This window comes from Lathamus discolor, chromosome 3 (genome assembly GCF_037157495.1).
Source record: "Lathamus discolor isolate bLatDis1 chromosome 3, bLatDis1.hap1, whole genome shotgun sequence".
In the NCBI taxonomy this organism is placed as follows: domain Eukaryota; kingdom Metazoa; phylum Chordata; class Aves; order Psittaciformes; family Psittacidae; genus Lathamus; species Lathamus discolor.
The window spans coordinates 11750984-11766321 of record NC_088886.1 but is presented as its reverse complement, the minus strand read 5'-3'; the positions used below and the strand labels follow the sequence as shown (position 1 = coordinate 11766321).

The following is a 15338-nucleotide window of genomic DNA, read 5'->3' as shown; positions in this document are numbered from 1 at the left end:
CGCCTGGGAGAACAGCTGCTAGGCCACCAGCATGCTGGATGTGGAACTGAATGTTTAGGAGCAGGAGGGAGGCAGTTCCCACTTCCTTCAGTCGCTGCTATGCAAGGGGTGCAGGGAAGCATGGGTGGTCACAGAACTGTGATTTTGTGCGATGTAAAAGCATGGGAGCCCTTTCCTAGGAGACAGCAGCCGCAGTCCTGCTGTACAGGTCCGTCATGACACCTGGTGGCCAGAGGCACCCCTGCAGCATCTGCCACCAGCCTGCCCCATTTCTTGTGTACCTAGATGAATGACCTCATTTCCATTGACCTCAGGTGACAGCAGGAATGAGGCAAGGGAATGCAGTTAAGACATCAGGCTAGGACACACTGAGCATCGCTGAGCATCCCTGTCGTCTCAGCGGCAGCTCACACTTCTCTGTCCTGTGCTATAACCCGCCATGCAGCTTTGTGGCTCTACCCCACTTCTGGTTGGGGCAGAGCACAGCCTGGGAGAAGCAAGAGTTGTGTGGCAGCAAAGGGGACAAGTGGAGAAGAAGCTCATTACAAAATCCTATCAGACCTTCCTGATGCATGAGGGCTGGGCCAGGGTTTCATTACTGTAATCATTTACACTCCAAGCTAGCTCCCACTCTGCTGAAGAGCCAAACCTCCATGTCCAAAGAGGTGCTGGTTACTGCTGCTGGAAGTCAGGCTTCATGCCCGTATGTTTATTATATATACACATCCTGGGGTGACAAGGGAGCTCTTCCCACTGCTCATTTTTGTTGAACAATTGTCCATGTTGCTCAGTCAGGCTGCAACATCACTCTTCCCACGGACTCATATCTGTGTCAATGGCCACGCAGTTATAGGCAGCATAGCGCAACTTCTCTTCACATACCTTGGCACTAAGGATAGCAGGAGGAAGGGGAAGAAAGAAAAGACAAGGAGGAGTTGCCATTGGTCCTTTGTCAGTGGAAGACAAGATGCTTTCTGAGATGGAGGCTACTCTTCATCAGCCACTCACAGAGAAAAATCACAGCAGCTAGATGGTACAGGCACAGGGACATAAATGTGGCAAAGCAATGGGACTCTATGGGTCAGCCTCAAGATTAAGAAAGGAGCCCAGAGACACAGTCCCCTGGATGTAGGGAAGCACCAAAACTTACGTGGCATAGTTGGGCAAGAAGAGGGTGCTGGAGCAGGTGGATGACTCCGGCAAAGCATCTGTTGTCTCAGAGCTTGGGAAGAAGGTGATAAGCTGGTCAGAACCAGCAGGCCAGCAACACAGAGGAGGCCAGACCACACACCCCTCTGGTGTGGGATCTGTCAGCCGTGCAATCTACAGAAGAATGGACTCACCCCATTTTGTCTGGATAGATGTAGATCCGTGCTGGAAGGCGGCTTCTGCCAGTGACAAATCTGAGGAAGCGGCTGCGATCCTCTGTGAAGGGAAAACAAAGACATCAGCAGACCCTAGAGGGATGCGGATGGAGTACAGCCACTTCCAAGTATCCCCAGTGCTAGCAGTTCCTTCAGCCCAGCTGCTTGTTCTCCCTGGCTCCCATCTGTTCCCCAGGCAGCTATGAGGGTGGCTTTGTCCTCCTCGTTCCCAGCCAGCAAGCAGGGGCTGTCATGGCACAAGATATATGGGGACAGAGCAAATTACTCACCATTGGTGAAGTTGTTGAGTGCTTCCCAGAAGTACTGAACACGGGTGTCCAGCGGCTCAAAGTCCTCAAACCGGGCTGGCAGAAAGGATACAGAAGTTTATTAAAGATCCAAGCTCCTCCTGGATAAACCAGAGCAGCTCCCCCTGCTCACCCAGGGGTCTTATGCCAGCACAGGAAGAAACTTCTAGATGCCTGCAGGGTGTGAACACGTAGACCCAAGGTCAAGCTCCTCCCACAAAGGGTATCCAGGTCCACATCTCGACTGTACAGAGGCTGATACTGGCAGCCTAAGGATGCTCCAGCCTGGACTCTGAGGCCCAGCATGGAGACAAGGGACACCCCTGCCCTCATCAGCACTCAGCTTAAGACAAGAAGTATAAAAGGCCACATTCATACTTGCAATAAGGGCTAAGATCAGTCTCCCACACCTCTGCTTGTCCCAGCTCAGCGAAAAGACAATCTTGTTTTCAGGGAGTTTTCAGTAGAGCCTTTCACTTACTGAGCTTCTTCAGGGCATCAACTGTGACTTCAGGGTCTCCACAGACTTTTTTTTCCAGCTCCTGCCAGGTGAGGAGGTCAAGAACAGCTTGGGGCACCACCTTCAGCAGCCCAGCCTGCATGGCCATGATCTGAAAAGGAGACAGGGCAGGTAAGCACCATGTCTTGTCCATTTCCCTGGCTCACGGTTGAGCCTAGGGACTTGACTGGATGCAAGGCACGAGACTGCTCACAGCAAATGCTCCAAGGAACCTGAAGAAGGGAAGAGGATCCGAGATGCATCCCAGTTTATTCAGGAAGCCTATGTCAGAACTGGGAATAAAACCCTGTCTCCCGTGCTGCCACAAGCCCATTTGCTTCTCAACAACTCCACGGACTCCAGGACCTCAACAAAAAGAATTGCCTACAATTGCACTAATGAGCACAGGATCACTAGCTACAATGCTTTTTACTCAAAACAGATCTGGGGAGCAGAAGAGGGGGTTGTGTGTGCGTCTCTCAGAACTCAGTGACCACTGATGCTATAGCACAGCGTTACCTGCTCCTTGCTCTCCTCCAGTCGAGCCTTCTGCACCAGGCGGATGAACTCCTTGCGGTCCTCATAGCGCACCACGGTGTTGCTGCCGTTGGGGATCAGCTCCACCATGCGTTGGTCACTCAGCACCGTCGTGTAGGTCAGCTCATTCCCAAATTTGAACTCAAAGGTGTCTTTGTCCATAACTTCCATCACCTCCAGGAGTTTCACCTGCCCAGTCCCCAGATGAGCGCTTGTTAGAGAGATGACCAGTGGGCAGTGGTGTGCCCGAGTCCCCATCTCCTCCCTTCCCAGACAAGGGCTACAGTGACTCTGACAGGAGCACAATTTGGGATATGCTGCCCTAGAGCTGCTTAGCAGGCCCTGGGACATCCCATGTTTGCAGCAGTAGTCAGCATCTCTATATTAGCTATCAGATGCATTAAATACATCTGATAGGAGTGCCCTTTTGGTGCATGTTTCTTTGGCACGCAACAGGAGGAAGTAAGTACAACATGAGGACGGTGACACAAAGCACCACCTTGCTGAGTGCCACAAGGAATACGATAGGCACAGCCTCCCAGTGCCTCTCACCAGCACAGAATCCACAGCAGGGAAGTCTTTGCTCCAGCTGACCTCCTCCCCTGTTAGCTGTTTCCATACGAAGCCAGGAAGAGCCAGGACCTGAAGAAGAACAGGGATTTTGCTGAGTCTCTGTGATAGGAGACATTCCCGAAAATGGATATAGGGCTCAACGGTGAAGACCCAAAGGAGATTCCCTAATCCTCCTGTCACATGCAGAGCTCATCATAGTTGAGCAGAGATCAGACACCTCTCCCAAGCCCCCAGCAGCATCTCCCAAAACTCAGGCTGTGAGCTTTCTTAACCTCTTGGCTCCAGATCCTGCCAAACACCTTTTCTCCCAGTGTGATCACAGAGCTCTCCCATGCTCCTGTCGGACAAGCTGCAGAAGGGCGATAACAATTCCCTTTGCAGCAAACCTCCATGCAGGGATGGGACTGAAGGCTTACCAGAAACTCCTTGCCCCTCAGAGCTGCGCCCATGATCTGCCCGATCCACTCATACTTTGGGAAGTCTTTACAGGAGGGGTTGGGGACGTACATGTCCCTGGCTTCTCCAGTACCGTTACCCTACAGAAGGGAGAGGCAAAACTCCAAGTCACAATCTCAGCACTGCATGAAGCACCACAAACTCAGTTTCTGTGTTGCCTCTGGGCACTTGTCACAACAGAAGGGGGCTAAACTCCTCCATCCTCCTTGGCAATATTCCTAGTCAGAGACAAGTATCCAGGCCCCTGTCAGCATATCCTAAAATGAGATGTCACAAAGCAGTCTACCCAACCCTTCCCAAGGAAAAGCCTCAGATCAGCGAAAGTAGGTACCTCCCTGGCATGCAGGGGGACAGGGGCAGCACTGCATTGCCAGGCACAAAAAGATCTGCATCAAATACCCCAATCCACAGCACCTGGTTGGATGTGCGCACAAAGAAGGGCAAAGGCACAGGGGTGTCTGCCGAGCTGGGACACAGCTCCTCCGACATGTCTGCCAGACTGTCCCGAAAACCACCACCTGCAACCCCAAAAGAAGGGCATTTTTAGTGATATGAACATCTCATTTGCTGATCCTCAGAGTCATGGAACAAAGATGAGGAATTCTGGTCCAACCCGGCCCCTTGCTGAGCAGAAAGCTCCTGTCAGAGCCTTACGGCACCAGAGGAAACAGGGTAAGTAATATCCCTGCCTGGCCTATGGAGGAGAGCCAGAGGGAGCATTGTCAAAGGTGCTGTTACTGACTAATGGAGGTCTGGTCCCCATTCTAGCAAGCAGCTCTCCTCATCCAGGATACAGCTGGGGTGGCAGGACAAGGCAACCTGCCTTCCCTCTCTCCTCAATGGGCAGTGACATTGGGAGCAAATGAGCTCCTACAGCAAGTCACCCCATCAACCTCTGCCTCTGCTCCAGAGGAGCCCTTGCCTCACACAGCCCTTACCTTGGTCAATGATGCCCTCTGCGATGAATTTGCACTCCCACCACTGGTCATAACGCAATGGCCACCTGCGGAGAACCAGGCATGGCCTGAGGAGCTGCTCAAAGCCAAGGAGATGCTGGGGAGGCAGCAGGCACAGCAGGGTCAGCAGGAGACTAGAGTGAACCAGTCTGAGCTTAGGACAGGACAAGATCTCAATCTCCAGAGATAGCTGCATCTTCAGTAGGGAGGTGACACCCTGGGAAATAGGCCATGATCCCATGGCTGAGCTGGCTCCTGCCTTTGCAAACCTTCTCCAGAGCACAGGGGGGACACAGGTTTCCCAAACACCCTGCTGGACATTGCTCCCAGCACTGCATGATCCCCTCCCTCCCCCATGCTTACCTATAATCTAGAGGCTTTTCAAACTTGTCTGAGGGTTTCAGGCCTTCATACACCTGCAACAAGCAGAGATCAAGGCTGGTATCCCCTCTCCAGGGGAACTGGTGCCAGCTGAAGGCAGGAAATTCAAGAAATCTGGTTTGCCCCAAACCTTTAAATAGTAACCAAAGCTGATCTCTAAATGGTCTAGGAGCCCTTCATTATTGGAAATGGAACAATAATTACAGTGCTAAGCACTGTATGGAGCTTTTTGGTCTCAGAGGTACATCAAACACACATTAAGCCTCACAGCAGTCTAGGCTGTTTATGCACACACAGAGCAATAGCTCTTTTGGAGATGGGGGCAGAATTACAATAGGAAAATCAGCATTGCTGTAAAACCATGACACAGAACTGCATGCAGCTGCATTATTGTTGCCACAAAAGAATTATTTGCTGCCCTTTCAGTGTAAGGAGATGGTTATGTTCTGCATTAGCAACATGCCACAGAGAGCATCCAGGATAGAAACTTCAACTTAGAGGACCCAAATCCCTCCTAGATGTTATTCCTGGATATGGGATCATCAGCACATGTAATTGTAGACCCTACGAAACACGTGAAGAGGCCTTGAGGACTCTAGGTATCTCCAGCTCTAAGTTGTCCCCTTTCACCTATCTCTACATGGCTCATCTTAGGTTTAGGATGCCCCACACTCTCCAGAGCAGCAGGGACCCTCCCGGGAGGCACGGTACCTGGGTGAAGACAGCGTTCTTGCAGCTGGGGTCCAGGGCAGGGTTGTCTCGGTGCTCCATAGCCAGGCGTCGGTTAATATAGAGCCGTGGCATGAAGTTAGGCTTGCTGGTCTCCGAGTCCTTCAGACACTGGGTAATGAGAGCTGTGCGCCTCTTGGACAGCAGCAAGAACTGCTTGATATGCTGCCAACAGGTATGTCCAAAACATCAGAAGTGCTCAGTGTCACCTACTTCCTATTGAAGCTACTGCCCTGCCAGGTCTCTCCCCTTCCCAGGGCCACTGCCTTCCACACACAGACACATTCTCCTCGACAGTATTTGCCCCTCTTCTGCCTCTGAACGGTTCTGCTTTCTGACTTAAGGGAAATACTAAGCTCAGTCTTCTCTCCATTAGTCATCATCTGTTGCTCACACTCCAGTGTTGCTTGAACGAACATTCCTTCACCCTCATTCTCACCAGAACATCTGTCTTACTATTCATCCTATTTGTAACCAAAGCAAGCTCCTCTAAACAAACAAGAATCATCAAATGCTTTGGATCCTGTGTTGAGTCTGCACAGGAATTACAGTCCTTTCTGACATCAGGCCTGGAAACACACAGAATGGGGCTATCCCAGTAATGTCTGGCATATATTCTGGGAAAGGATGTAAGGAAAACAGATGCCTGGAGGGATGAACCCAGTCTTATGAGAAAGATGGAAATCAAAAGCTTATTAAAGCCAGAAAGAATTTACTGGTGAAAGCCTTGGTGTTTGGACACAGCCAGCTCAAAGCTGCTGGCAGCAAGTGCGGGAACAGAGTGTCCTGGGCTGAGATCTCAGAGGGGATGTGTGTCCAACTCACATGCCCAGTGCTGCTCAAAATCCTTTTGAGGGTGAAGTGCTCTTGTTTGATTCTACTTGTTAGCCCATAGCTGCATGTTTCCACATCAGCATTTTAGCAGGAAACTAGCCTCTAAACAATATCACCTTTCACAGCTTTAATGAACTGAGCCCAGACACACATCTCCCTGGAGCTGCTTTAAAGGCAACAAGCACTGACTGCCCCTCTTCCCACAGCCCAAGCACAATCACCCTGCCAGACTGAGGCCTCACAGGACGCAGAGGAAATCACTCACCTTGAGTTTGCTGAATGTCCCGACAGTGTGGTCCCAGGCTGGCACCAGGTGATGCAGGACACTGTCCAGGAGCTTGATGAACCTAAATCCCAAAGAAGAAGATACTGCAACACAGGAGGGACGGAGATATGCACAAGCCTATTGCAGACCAGCCACGAGCTGAAAAGGAACAGCTGATCCAAACCCAACCCAACACAGTCTTTTCTACCACAGAGTCTTCAGTACTGAATTCCCACTCTCTGGGCACTGTAAGCATCTTGTACCCTATGCAAGGGATTCTACATACACCTGCCCCATACACCACACAGACATACTGCATTTGGAACACACAAGACGCTGAACTTGAGCTGCAAAATTCCTCTGAAAGCATAGGGGAGTTATCCCAGAGAGTCCACTTTGTTCCCAAATGGCTTTGCTATTTAATCCAGGGCCCAGGATGCCCGTCCCAAGGGGCAGCACACAGCTTTACAGTTTCTAGCCACGGTGGTGATGGAGACAGCACCAATCCCTGCAGGCAACACTATCCCACTTGTCTGCCCCCCCCCATACAGTACCTTTGAATGAGCACAGCCCGTCGGTACAGCAGGTCAGGGTCTGTCCCTTCTAGGCGAGGGTAGCGCACTAAATTGGGCAGCTGAAACATGTCAGCACTGAGCCCCAAGTCCCTCTGTCGGGAGGATTTGATTTTGATGCCTCGGAGGCGAACATCAATCCCATCATCTGCCAAGGAAGACCACGGATGATACACTATGACAATGAGAAAGCAAGCCTTCCAGCATGGAGTTCTGTAAGTAAAAGCACTAGGAATGCGACCAGCTCTGGGGCTAAGCACTGAGAGTCTGAAATATCTCTGTGAAGAGGTGGGGCATTTACAGAAAGAAGGAAAATGAACTGAAGGCAGAGAAAGATAGGGTGAAAGCTGAGAGCTTGCGAGCCTTCAGGTCCCGCTGGAGTTTCACATGGTTCTTCTGCATCTCATCTGAAACAGCCCGCAGAGGCAAGTACAAGCCACAGGAACAAACTTAATGCACGGTATCTTACACATACATTATGGATGAGGCCACTAACACCCAGCCCTACCTCTGCACTCCACAATCCGGATCTCAATGACAGGCAGGTGTGTTGTCATGTCCTCAAGGATGCACACATCCCCAATGTAGCTCCTGCAAACACAGCACAGATGAGGGCTGCAGGGCTGTTCCCTCACCCATCCTGCCAAAAACCACAGGCCACTTGTAAGGGAAGAGGGTTTGTATGTTTTGAAATGGGAGTCTGTGGCAGAAACACGAACCCAGTTGCCTACAACACAGCCTGAACCTGCTGGTGCCCGAGGTCCAGATGACATGATCCCAATGGCTCCCATAATTGGACCAGGACAGCCCTGATGATTGTGCTGTCTGCTATTGTAGGCAGAGTGAACTTGCAGCTCAGAGATAGAAAACGCCTGTCCCAAAGCCCCGGGCTTTTTAAGCCAGGCTGGTGCTGGCATGACTGCTTAGGGTCGGGGTGTCCTGCATCTCCCAGCCCCTGCAAGGGCCACACTATACTCTCCACTTCCAGCCACTCACTCATCAATGCCGACATCGTTCAGTTTCTTCAGATTGTCCCCCTCGCCTCCATACACAGCAACCCGCTTGGGCATGAAGTTCTCATCAGTGGTATCCACTGTCAGCAGGAGCTTCCTGCAAAGGGAAGCACGGAATGAGGAGAAGGCAGCTGCATCTGAACACCCATCACTGCTCTCCCTCATTGGCTGGTCACACTTGTCACCAAGTACAGCAGCTGGTGCTGGGACCCCCAGGTACCTGTGACAATGGTAAGACCTGTTCAAGCTCAGAGCCAGAGCAAGGACTGAGAGGCAGGGAGCGCAGGGCAAACTTGGGCCATGATGGACTCATGCAGGCTGAGGGGGCTGCAGGGCTCGCCCCAGCCATGAGCCAGCGCGCAGGGGAGAGGTGCCTCACTTGACAATGGTGCCTTTCTTCATGTTGAGCCGCACCCAGTGCTGGCCCTGGGACCCGTCACTCTCCCAGTACGTGTCCGCATGGCTGTCGGTCAAGCATGACACATTGAAGTCCTCCTGGAAGGGGGCAGGAAATGAAAGGAAGATCAGATGGGGGCAGGATTAACTTCCTCTAAATTATTACTTTTGTCATGAATCTTGGAGCCAGAGGGCATCAAACTGGCCTGTTCCCTTTGCTGGGCTGTGGCTAGACACAGGGAATACAGAGCGCACAAGACAGTGGGCCTGACTCTCCAAGGTGCTCTGGGGTCACACATGCAGTGCAGAGTATCAAACCCTCCCTAAAATCAGCTTTGCAGCTAATATCAGTGTTTGCTTCTGAAACCGCAGCCCTCCCGGGGCCGCATTACACAATATGCTGCATGATGCCCCCCAGGCTTCAATCCCGCATCCTCATAGCCCAGCTCAGCATATCAAGTACCACCCATGCTACCCAGCCTTGTGGCACAGCAGGGCTGCCACAGCCTTGTCCCTTTAACTCACCGTGTAGGATGAGACATCAATGCTGTCCACATACTGCTTGACACTGCCCAAGTTCTCATCCTCCTTCCCAATGTGATCATACAGGAAATGCACCAGGTCTTCATCACATTCATAAGTCCATGTTGGCGGCACAAACCTACCAGGGAAAAGGGATTAATGGGTCTGGAGGAGAACCAGGGGCAGCCAGGCTAGCAGGTCAGTGAAGGCAGGTCCATTTTCTGCTTTCCACGGCCTAGCCCTGTTTTCTGTTTGTACAGGCTTATCTAGGACAAAACTTTGCCGAGCAGAGCCATTCCCCACTGCCTGTCTTCCCCCTCTCTGCCAAGGTCTGCAGGAGATGGCTATCTGAGCAACCAGGGACAGACACTGCCTTGCACCCAACCACAGAAACAACTGGGACACAGCTCATACCGAAGCTTCTCTACTGCGGCCTCATCCTGCTCCATGGGCTTGGGCTTCGCTCCAAGGCGCAGGGAATACGTCAGATCCACCACCTGCTCCCATCTGAAACGACCCAGAGAAGAGGGGAGTGAGCAAATCCCAGGGGAAAGAGAGCGAAGTACCTGGAAGGGGAAGACTTGAGTTTAAAGCCCCACCGCGCTCCACTCTCCATCACTCACTCCATTCTCATCCACCACCTTTTCCTTTCCGACCATCTCCACTTCCAACCCAAACGGCGGGTGATGAGCAGTTACCGAGCCAAACCCAGTTAACTCCACATCTGTCATCCCTATGGCCTCATTTCCACGGAAGAAGTGGCCAAACGGACCGGGGCTCCTCAATGCACGGCAGGAACGGCTGTATACCGAGACACCCTGCAGCTGGGCCTGGGTGAACGGAGGGAAAGAACCTCCCGCTCTGCCGTGCAGAGGGACCCGGGGCAGCCAGGCACGACGGCCCCGACCCCGCACCTAATGACGGGCTTGTAGTCCACCCCGAAGAGCTGCTGCTGCCGCTGGATCCGCTCCGTGGACTCCACCGGCACCAGCCGGTCCCCGCCGTCGGCGTGCTTGCACACCAGCACCCAGCCCTCCTCCAGCTCGCAGCCGCTCCGGTACTCCTCCAGCTGCTCCTGCGGGGAAGGGAGGCTCCCGTCAGCGGGCGGACCGGCCCCTCCGCAGGCAGCGCAGGCCGCGGGGGCCTCCCGCAACCCCGCCGTTACCTTGCTGAGCTTGACCCAGAGCCCGGCGCCGTTGCAGTACTCCTCGCCGGTGGCGCGGAGGCAGCCGCCCTTCCGCACCTCGATGGTGGCCCGCGCCGCCCGCTTGCCGCCCCGCGCCGGCCCCGGGCTGTCCCAGACGCTGAGCAGGCTGCGGGCGGCGGCGGCGGCGGCGGCGGTGGGGTCCTTGCAGATCTTGTACTGCACCTCCCGCGGCACGTAGCAGAGCGCGGCGGGCAGCGCCCGGGCGCGGCGGAAGCACTCGCTGCACTGCAGCAGGAACCGCAGCCGGCCCAGCACCTGGTGCGGCGCTTCCCCGCCCGCACGCATCGCGCTCCGGGCCCCGTGCACGGCGCGGCACCGACCGAGCCCCGCACCGGTGGGGTCGCTACTCGCGGGTTTACGGCAAACCCCGCCCGCCGACAAGGCAAGATGGCGGCGCCCACCGGGGCGGACGTAGGGCAAGATGGCAGCGCCCGTGTCGCGCAGGGAGGAGCAAGGAACGGGGCAAGATGGCGGCGTACGGAGCAGCGGGAAGCCTGGCAGGATGGCGGTGTACGGAGGGGGCGGGACAAGATGGCGGTGTACGGAGGGGCGGGACTAACGGCAAGATGGCGGTGCCAGCGGGGCGGGGCGGGGGCGGGAGGTGTCAGGAGGCCGCGGAGGGGCTGGGGACGGCGCGGCGGGATGGAGGACGGCGAGTGGCTCCTGTGAGTAACCGGGAGCAGGGAGGGCGACGGGGCGGGGGGAGCCCGGGGCCGCATCCCCGCCGCCCTCCCTGGTCCTCTAGTGAGGTGAGGGGGGCAGGCAGTGGGGCCTGCACGGGGGACACTGGTGTGGCCCTGGGGATTGGCACTGGGGTCCTGTACTGGGGACACTGGTGTGGCACTGGGGATTGGCACTGGGGTTGTGTACTGGGGACACTGGTGTGGCACTGGGGATAGGGGTGCTGTGGCATTTGGGTCCTGTACTGGGGACACTGGTGTGGCACTGGGGACATGGGTGCTGTGGCATTTGGGTCCTGTACTGGGGACACTGGTGTGGCACTGGGGATATGGGTGCTGTGGCATTTGGGTCCTGTACTGGGGACACTCGTGTGGCACTGGGGATATGGGTGCTGTGGCATTTCGGTCCTGTACTGGGGACACTGGTGTGGCACTGGGGATATGGGTGCTGTGGTACTGGGGTCCTGTACTGGGGACACTGGTGTGGCACTGGGGATACGGGTGCTGTGGCATTGGGGTCTTGTGCTGGGGACACTGGTGTGGCACTGGGGATATCGGTGCTGCGGCACTGGGGTCTTGTGCTGGGGACACTCGTGTGGCACTGGGGATACGGGTGCTGTGGCACTGGGGTCCTGTGCTGGGGACGCTGTTGTGGAGCTGGGTCACTGGTGAGGCACTGGGAACACTGATCCTGCCCTGCGATGGGTCAGCTGCGCCACCGGTCCCGCAGCCACTGAAGTGACTGGTCCCACACTGGATGTTTTGGGCGCTTTGTCCCTGGCTGGTCACAGCAGGATGGTGCTGGCCGCCCCCCGTGTTTCCTGGGGTCCCATCCCTATGGCAGGCCGGGCTCCAGCACCCCCTCAGCGGAGGCACTGCAGGGGAAGGCTGGGGCACGTGGTTGTCACCATGGGCTGCACAGCACAGATAGGAGCTGGGGACATGGGTGGCAGGGCTGGACCCAAATCTCTCCAGGCGGGAGCAGCTGCTGGCCACGATAACTTAATCTCATGGGCCCCTGGGCTGGGTACTGCCTCTCCCTGTGGAGGCCCCCATAGTCCCAAGCAGGAGAGGGCTCTGGACCATGATGGGGAGCATTTGTCACTGCTGGGCACAAGCCCTTTCGTGCGGTCACCAGCCAGGCAGTGAGGACCTGGCAGGGCACTTAGACCCCTCGTAGGTGACAGCCCACATCTGCTCTTTCATCCACAGCCCCAAGGGTTTCCCCAAGCTCAAGAATGACACGTTCCTGCGAGCTGCACGTGGGGAGGAGACGGAGCACACCCCGGTGTGGTGCATGCGGCAGGCTGGGCGCTACCTGCCTGGTGAGTGGGTGGAGGTGTATGCAGGGGCACAGCAAGGGTAGCCCAGCACACACCCCATAATGCTCCTGCTGGTCCTTTGCAGAGTTTCGGGAGACCCGGGCAGCGCAGGATTTCTTTGCCACTTGCCGGAGTCCCAAACTGTGCTGTGAGCTGACGCTGCAGGTGAGCATCCTCTGGGGATTCTGTGTGTCCCCTCTCACCACCCAGAAGGGGATGGGGAGTAACCTTGGGTCTGGTCACCCCAGGTGGCCCCAGTAAGTTTTGCAGCCCTTGAGGACCCTGCTGCCCATGTGCTTGTCCAGGTCTTCCATGGGGAAGGGTATCTCAGTCCCTCACTAATGCTGCTTCTTCCCATCCACAGCCACTCAGACGATTTCCCTTGGATGCTGCCATCATCTTCTCCGACATCTTGGTGGTACCCCAGGTGAGAGCCATGGCTAGTAGTGGGGAGCAGTGGCTGGGAAAGGGGCTGGATTCAGCGCCACCCCATTCCTGCTTCTTCCATTCTTTGCCGTCCCCAGGCACTGGGCATGGAGGTTGTCATGGTCCCTGGCAAAGGACCCACGTTCACAGAGCCCCTGAAGGAGGTGGAGGATCTGCTGAAACTGCGACAGAAGGTGGACGTGACCGCAGAGCTGGGTTATGTCTTCCAGGCCATAACGCTGACACGACACAGCCTAGAGGGCAGGGTACCCCTCATCGGCTTCTCTGGGGCGCCTGTAAGTGATGTGGCTCCTCCATGTGGCTTTCCTGTCTGGGCTTCTCTGCTCTTTCTTCTGAGGTGACACCAGCCATGACACCCCCAGAGCTGTGGCTGCTATAGGGGTGCGTACATAGGGGACAGTCAATGCAGGAGCAGCTGTGCCCCAGGCTCTGGGGTGCTCACAGGTCCTACCTTCAGCACTGTGACCAGCCCCTCCTGTCTTCTTCCATCGCTGTTCTCACTTTACTCCTTCCCACAGTGGACGCTCATGTCCTACATGATTGAAGGTGGTGGCTCCACTACAATGGCCAAGGCCAAGAGCTGGCTCTACCGGCACCCTGAGGCAAGCCACCGACTGCTGCGGCTGCTGGCCGATGTCGTCACTGACTACCTGGTGGGGCAGGTGGCTGCTGGAGCGCAGGTGAGTCCCAGGGCACGGGGACAGGGCCGGGCAGGAAGGCAGGGACTGGGGACAGGAAGCAGAGACCGTCCAGCTTCTGAGAGCAGGAGGAGGGGCTGAGGTGCAGCTCTCCCATGCCCGTTTTCCTGGCAGGCGCTCCAGCTATTTGAGTCCCATGCGGGGCACCTGGGCCCGGAGCAGTTCCAGGACTTTGCCCTGCCTTACATCCGAGACATCGCCCAGGGTGTCAAGAGCAAGCTGAAGGAGGAGGCGCTGCCCCTGGTGCCCATGGTGAGTTGGGGCTGCTTGGATTGACCCTGACGTCTGGGGGCTGCTGGACATGGTGCAACCCTTGGTACCTATCTGACCCACAGCAGAGTTACTGCCCGTCTCCTCCCTCTCCAGATCATCTTTGCAAAGGATGCACACTATGCACTGCGTGACCTGGCCCATGCTGGTTATGAGGTGGTCGGTCTTGACTGGACCATCCGGCCCCAGGAAGCTCGGTAAGACTGTGGCAAAGCACTCAGGTGCCTGGGCAGCACCTTAGGCCGGGTACCCTCGCTTCCTCCTCTGACCTGAGCCATCCCAGGCTTGGAGATTGCTGGTCCAGTAGTGGGGATAGTTCGGCCCCCATGCTATGTGATGCTCACAGCAAACAGGGGCTGCACTGAGGACTCCTAAAATGTGCTGAGGTGGGGGCTTGCAGGGACCTGGCTGCTGCCAGTCTCTGTACCACATGCAACAACTCACCTGCTTCCTCTTTGCTGCAGTGCACAGATAGGGAAAGATGTCACCCTGCAAGGAAACCTAGATCCCTGTGCTCTCTATGCACCCAAGGTAAGCTGTGGCCATTGCCAGCAACTGGGCTAGTTCTAGCCTGTGTTAAAGGCCTCCTGTCTCAGTTTCCCCACCTGCATTGCTGGCTTGTGTCCCAGCAGTCCCCCAGGCTGGCTGGTGACTGGTGGGATTGATGAGTGGTTTCCTGCTGTGCCTACAGGAGAAGATTGGTGAGCTGGTGAAGAAGATGCTGGAGGGTTTTGGGACGCAACGCTACATTGCCAACCTGGGCCATGGCCTCTACCCTGACATGAGCCCTGAGCATGTGGGTGCCTTTGTGGAGGCTGTGCACGCTCATTCCCGCCACATCAACAAGCACAGCTGAGCCTGGGGGCTTGGGGACAGGACTCTGGTTTGGGCACGGTCACCTCAAGTAGTGTGTTGTCACAGCGCTGGCTCCAGGCTGGGCTGCAGCATTAAACCAGCACCTTCTCCACAGCAGCCGTGTGGCTCTGGCTGGGGGGATGGGAATTGGACAGCCCTGGAGGAGAGGGGCAGTGATGGCAGTGGGGCATGTGAGGTCAGGGGGAGCCTCTGAGCCCTGTCCTGCAGGTCAGAATGGGAAACTGGGATGATAGCAAAGTAGGGGGCATGCCTCTCCTTGCCAGGCTGCGCAGTGTTGTGCCAAGGGGTGGCAAGAGAGGGTATGAACCCAGAGCACAGTAGGCATCTCTTGGCACTATGGATGCAGTCAGCTCTGCCAGGGGAGAGGAGCTGCCTGAGCCTGGCAGGGTCACAGCTTGGGAGTTGGGGGCTCATAACACACCCCTGCCACAGG

General features: G+C 55.8%; 2 protein-coding genes across 3 annotated transcripts; one reads left to right on the top strand and one right to left on the bottom strand.

The window, feature by feature from the left end:
• Positions 1 to 682: 682 nt before the first annotated feature.
• On the bottom strand, positions 683 to 11052 carry HECTD3 (HECT domain E3 ubiquitin protein ligase 3). Of its 2 annotated transcripts, XM_065673484.1 has the most exons (21): positions 10571 to 11049; positions 10320 to 10480; positions 9820 to 9912; positions 9409 to 9544; positions 8867 to 8982; positions 8471 to 8584; positions 7983 to 8065; positions 7457 to 7622; positions 6903 to 6984; positions 5786 to 5968; positions 5057 to 5109; positions 4676 to 4740; positions 4152 to 4255; positions 3698 to 3817; positions 3261 to 3350; positions 2691 to 2897; positions 2154 to 2283; positions 1655 to 1729; positions 1344 to 1425; positions 1151 to 1222; positions 683 to 889 (listed from the first exon to the last, which is right to left on the bottom strand). In XM_065673484.1, the coding sequence occupies exons 1-21, from the start codon at positions 10895 to 10897 to the stop codon at positions 805 to 807; spliced, it is 2544 nt and encodes an 847-aa protein (XP_065529556.1). In that variant the 5' UTR covers positions 10898 to 11049; the 3' UTR covers positions 683 to 804. The 2 variants fall into 2 exon arrangements, with proteins under 2 accessions (XP_065529556.1, XP_065529555.1); XM_065673483.1 differs by having other exon boundaries at positions 10320 to 11052.
• Positions 11019 to 14998, top strand: UROD (uroporphyrinogen decarboxylase). The gene is given in 12 exon segments (XM_065673495.1): positions 11019 to 11108; positions 11110 to 11196; positions 11198 to 11277; positions 12505 to 12617; positions 12700 to 12779; positions 12979 to 13041; positions 13139 to 13336; positions 13580 to 13741; positions 13874 to 14011; positions 14126 to 14226; positions 14494 to 14560; positions 14721 to 14998. Coding segments are annotated over 12 exon segments (1329 nt in total). The 5' UTR covers positions 11019 to 11033; the 3' UTR covers positions 14886 to 14998.
• The last annotated feature ends 340 nt before the right edge of the window (positions 14999 to 15338 follow it).

What these genes read in the sequence shown, in the direction of transcription:
- HECTD3 (XM_065673483.1), bottom strand. Translation starts at nt 10,897, where the DNA reads ATGCGTGCGGGCGGGGAAGCGCCGCACCAGGTGCTGGGCCGGCTGCGG. An exon ending in TTGATGTCTCATCCTACACG is followed by an intron (nt 8,983 to 9,408) that starts GTGAGTTAAAGG and finishes GCCCCCTTCCAG; the next exon opens with GAGGACTTCAATGTGTCATG. An exon ending in TTCTTGCCCAACTATGCCAC is followed by an intron (nt 890 to 1,150) that starts GTAAGTTTTGGT and finishes TGCTATCCTTAG; the next exon opens with TGCCAAGGTATGTGAAGAGA.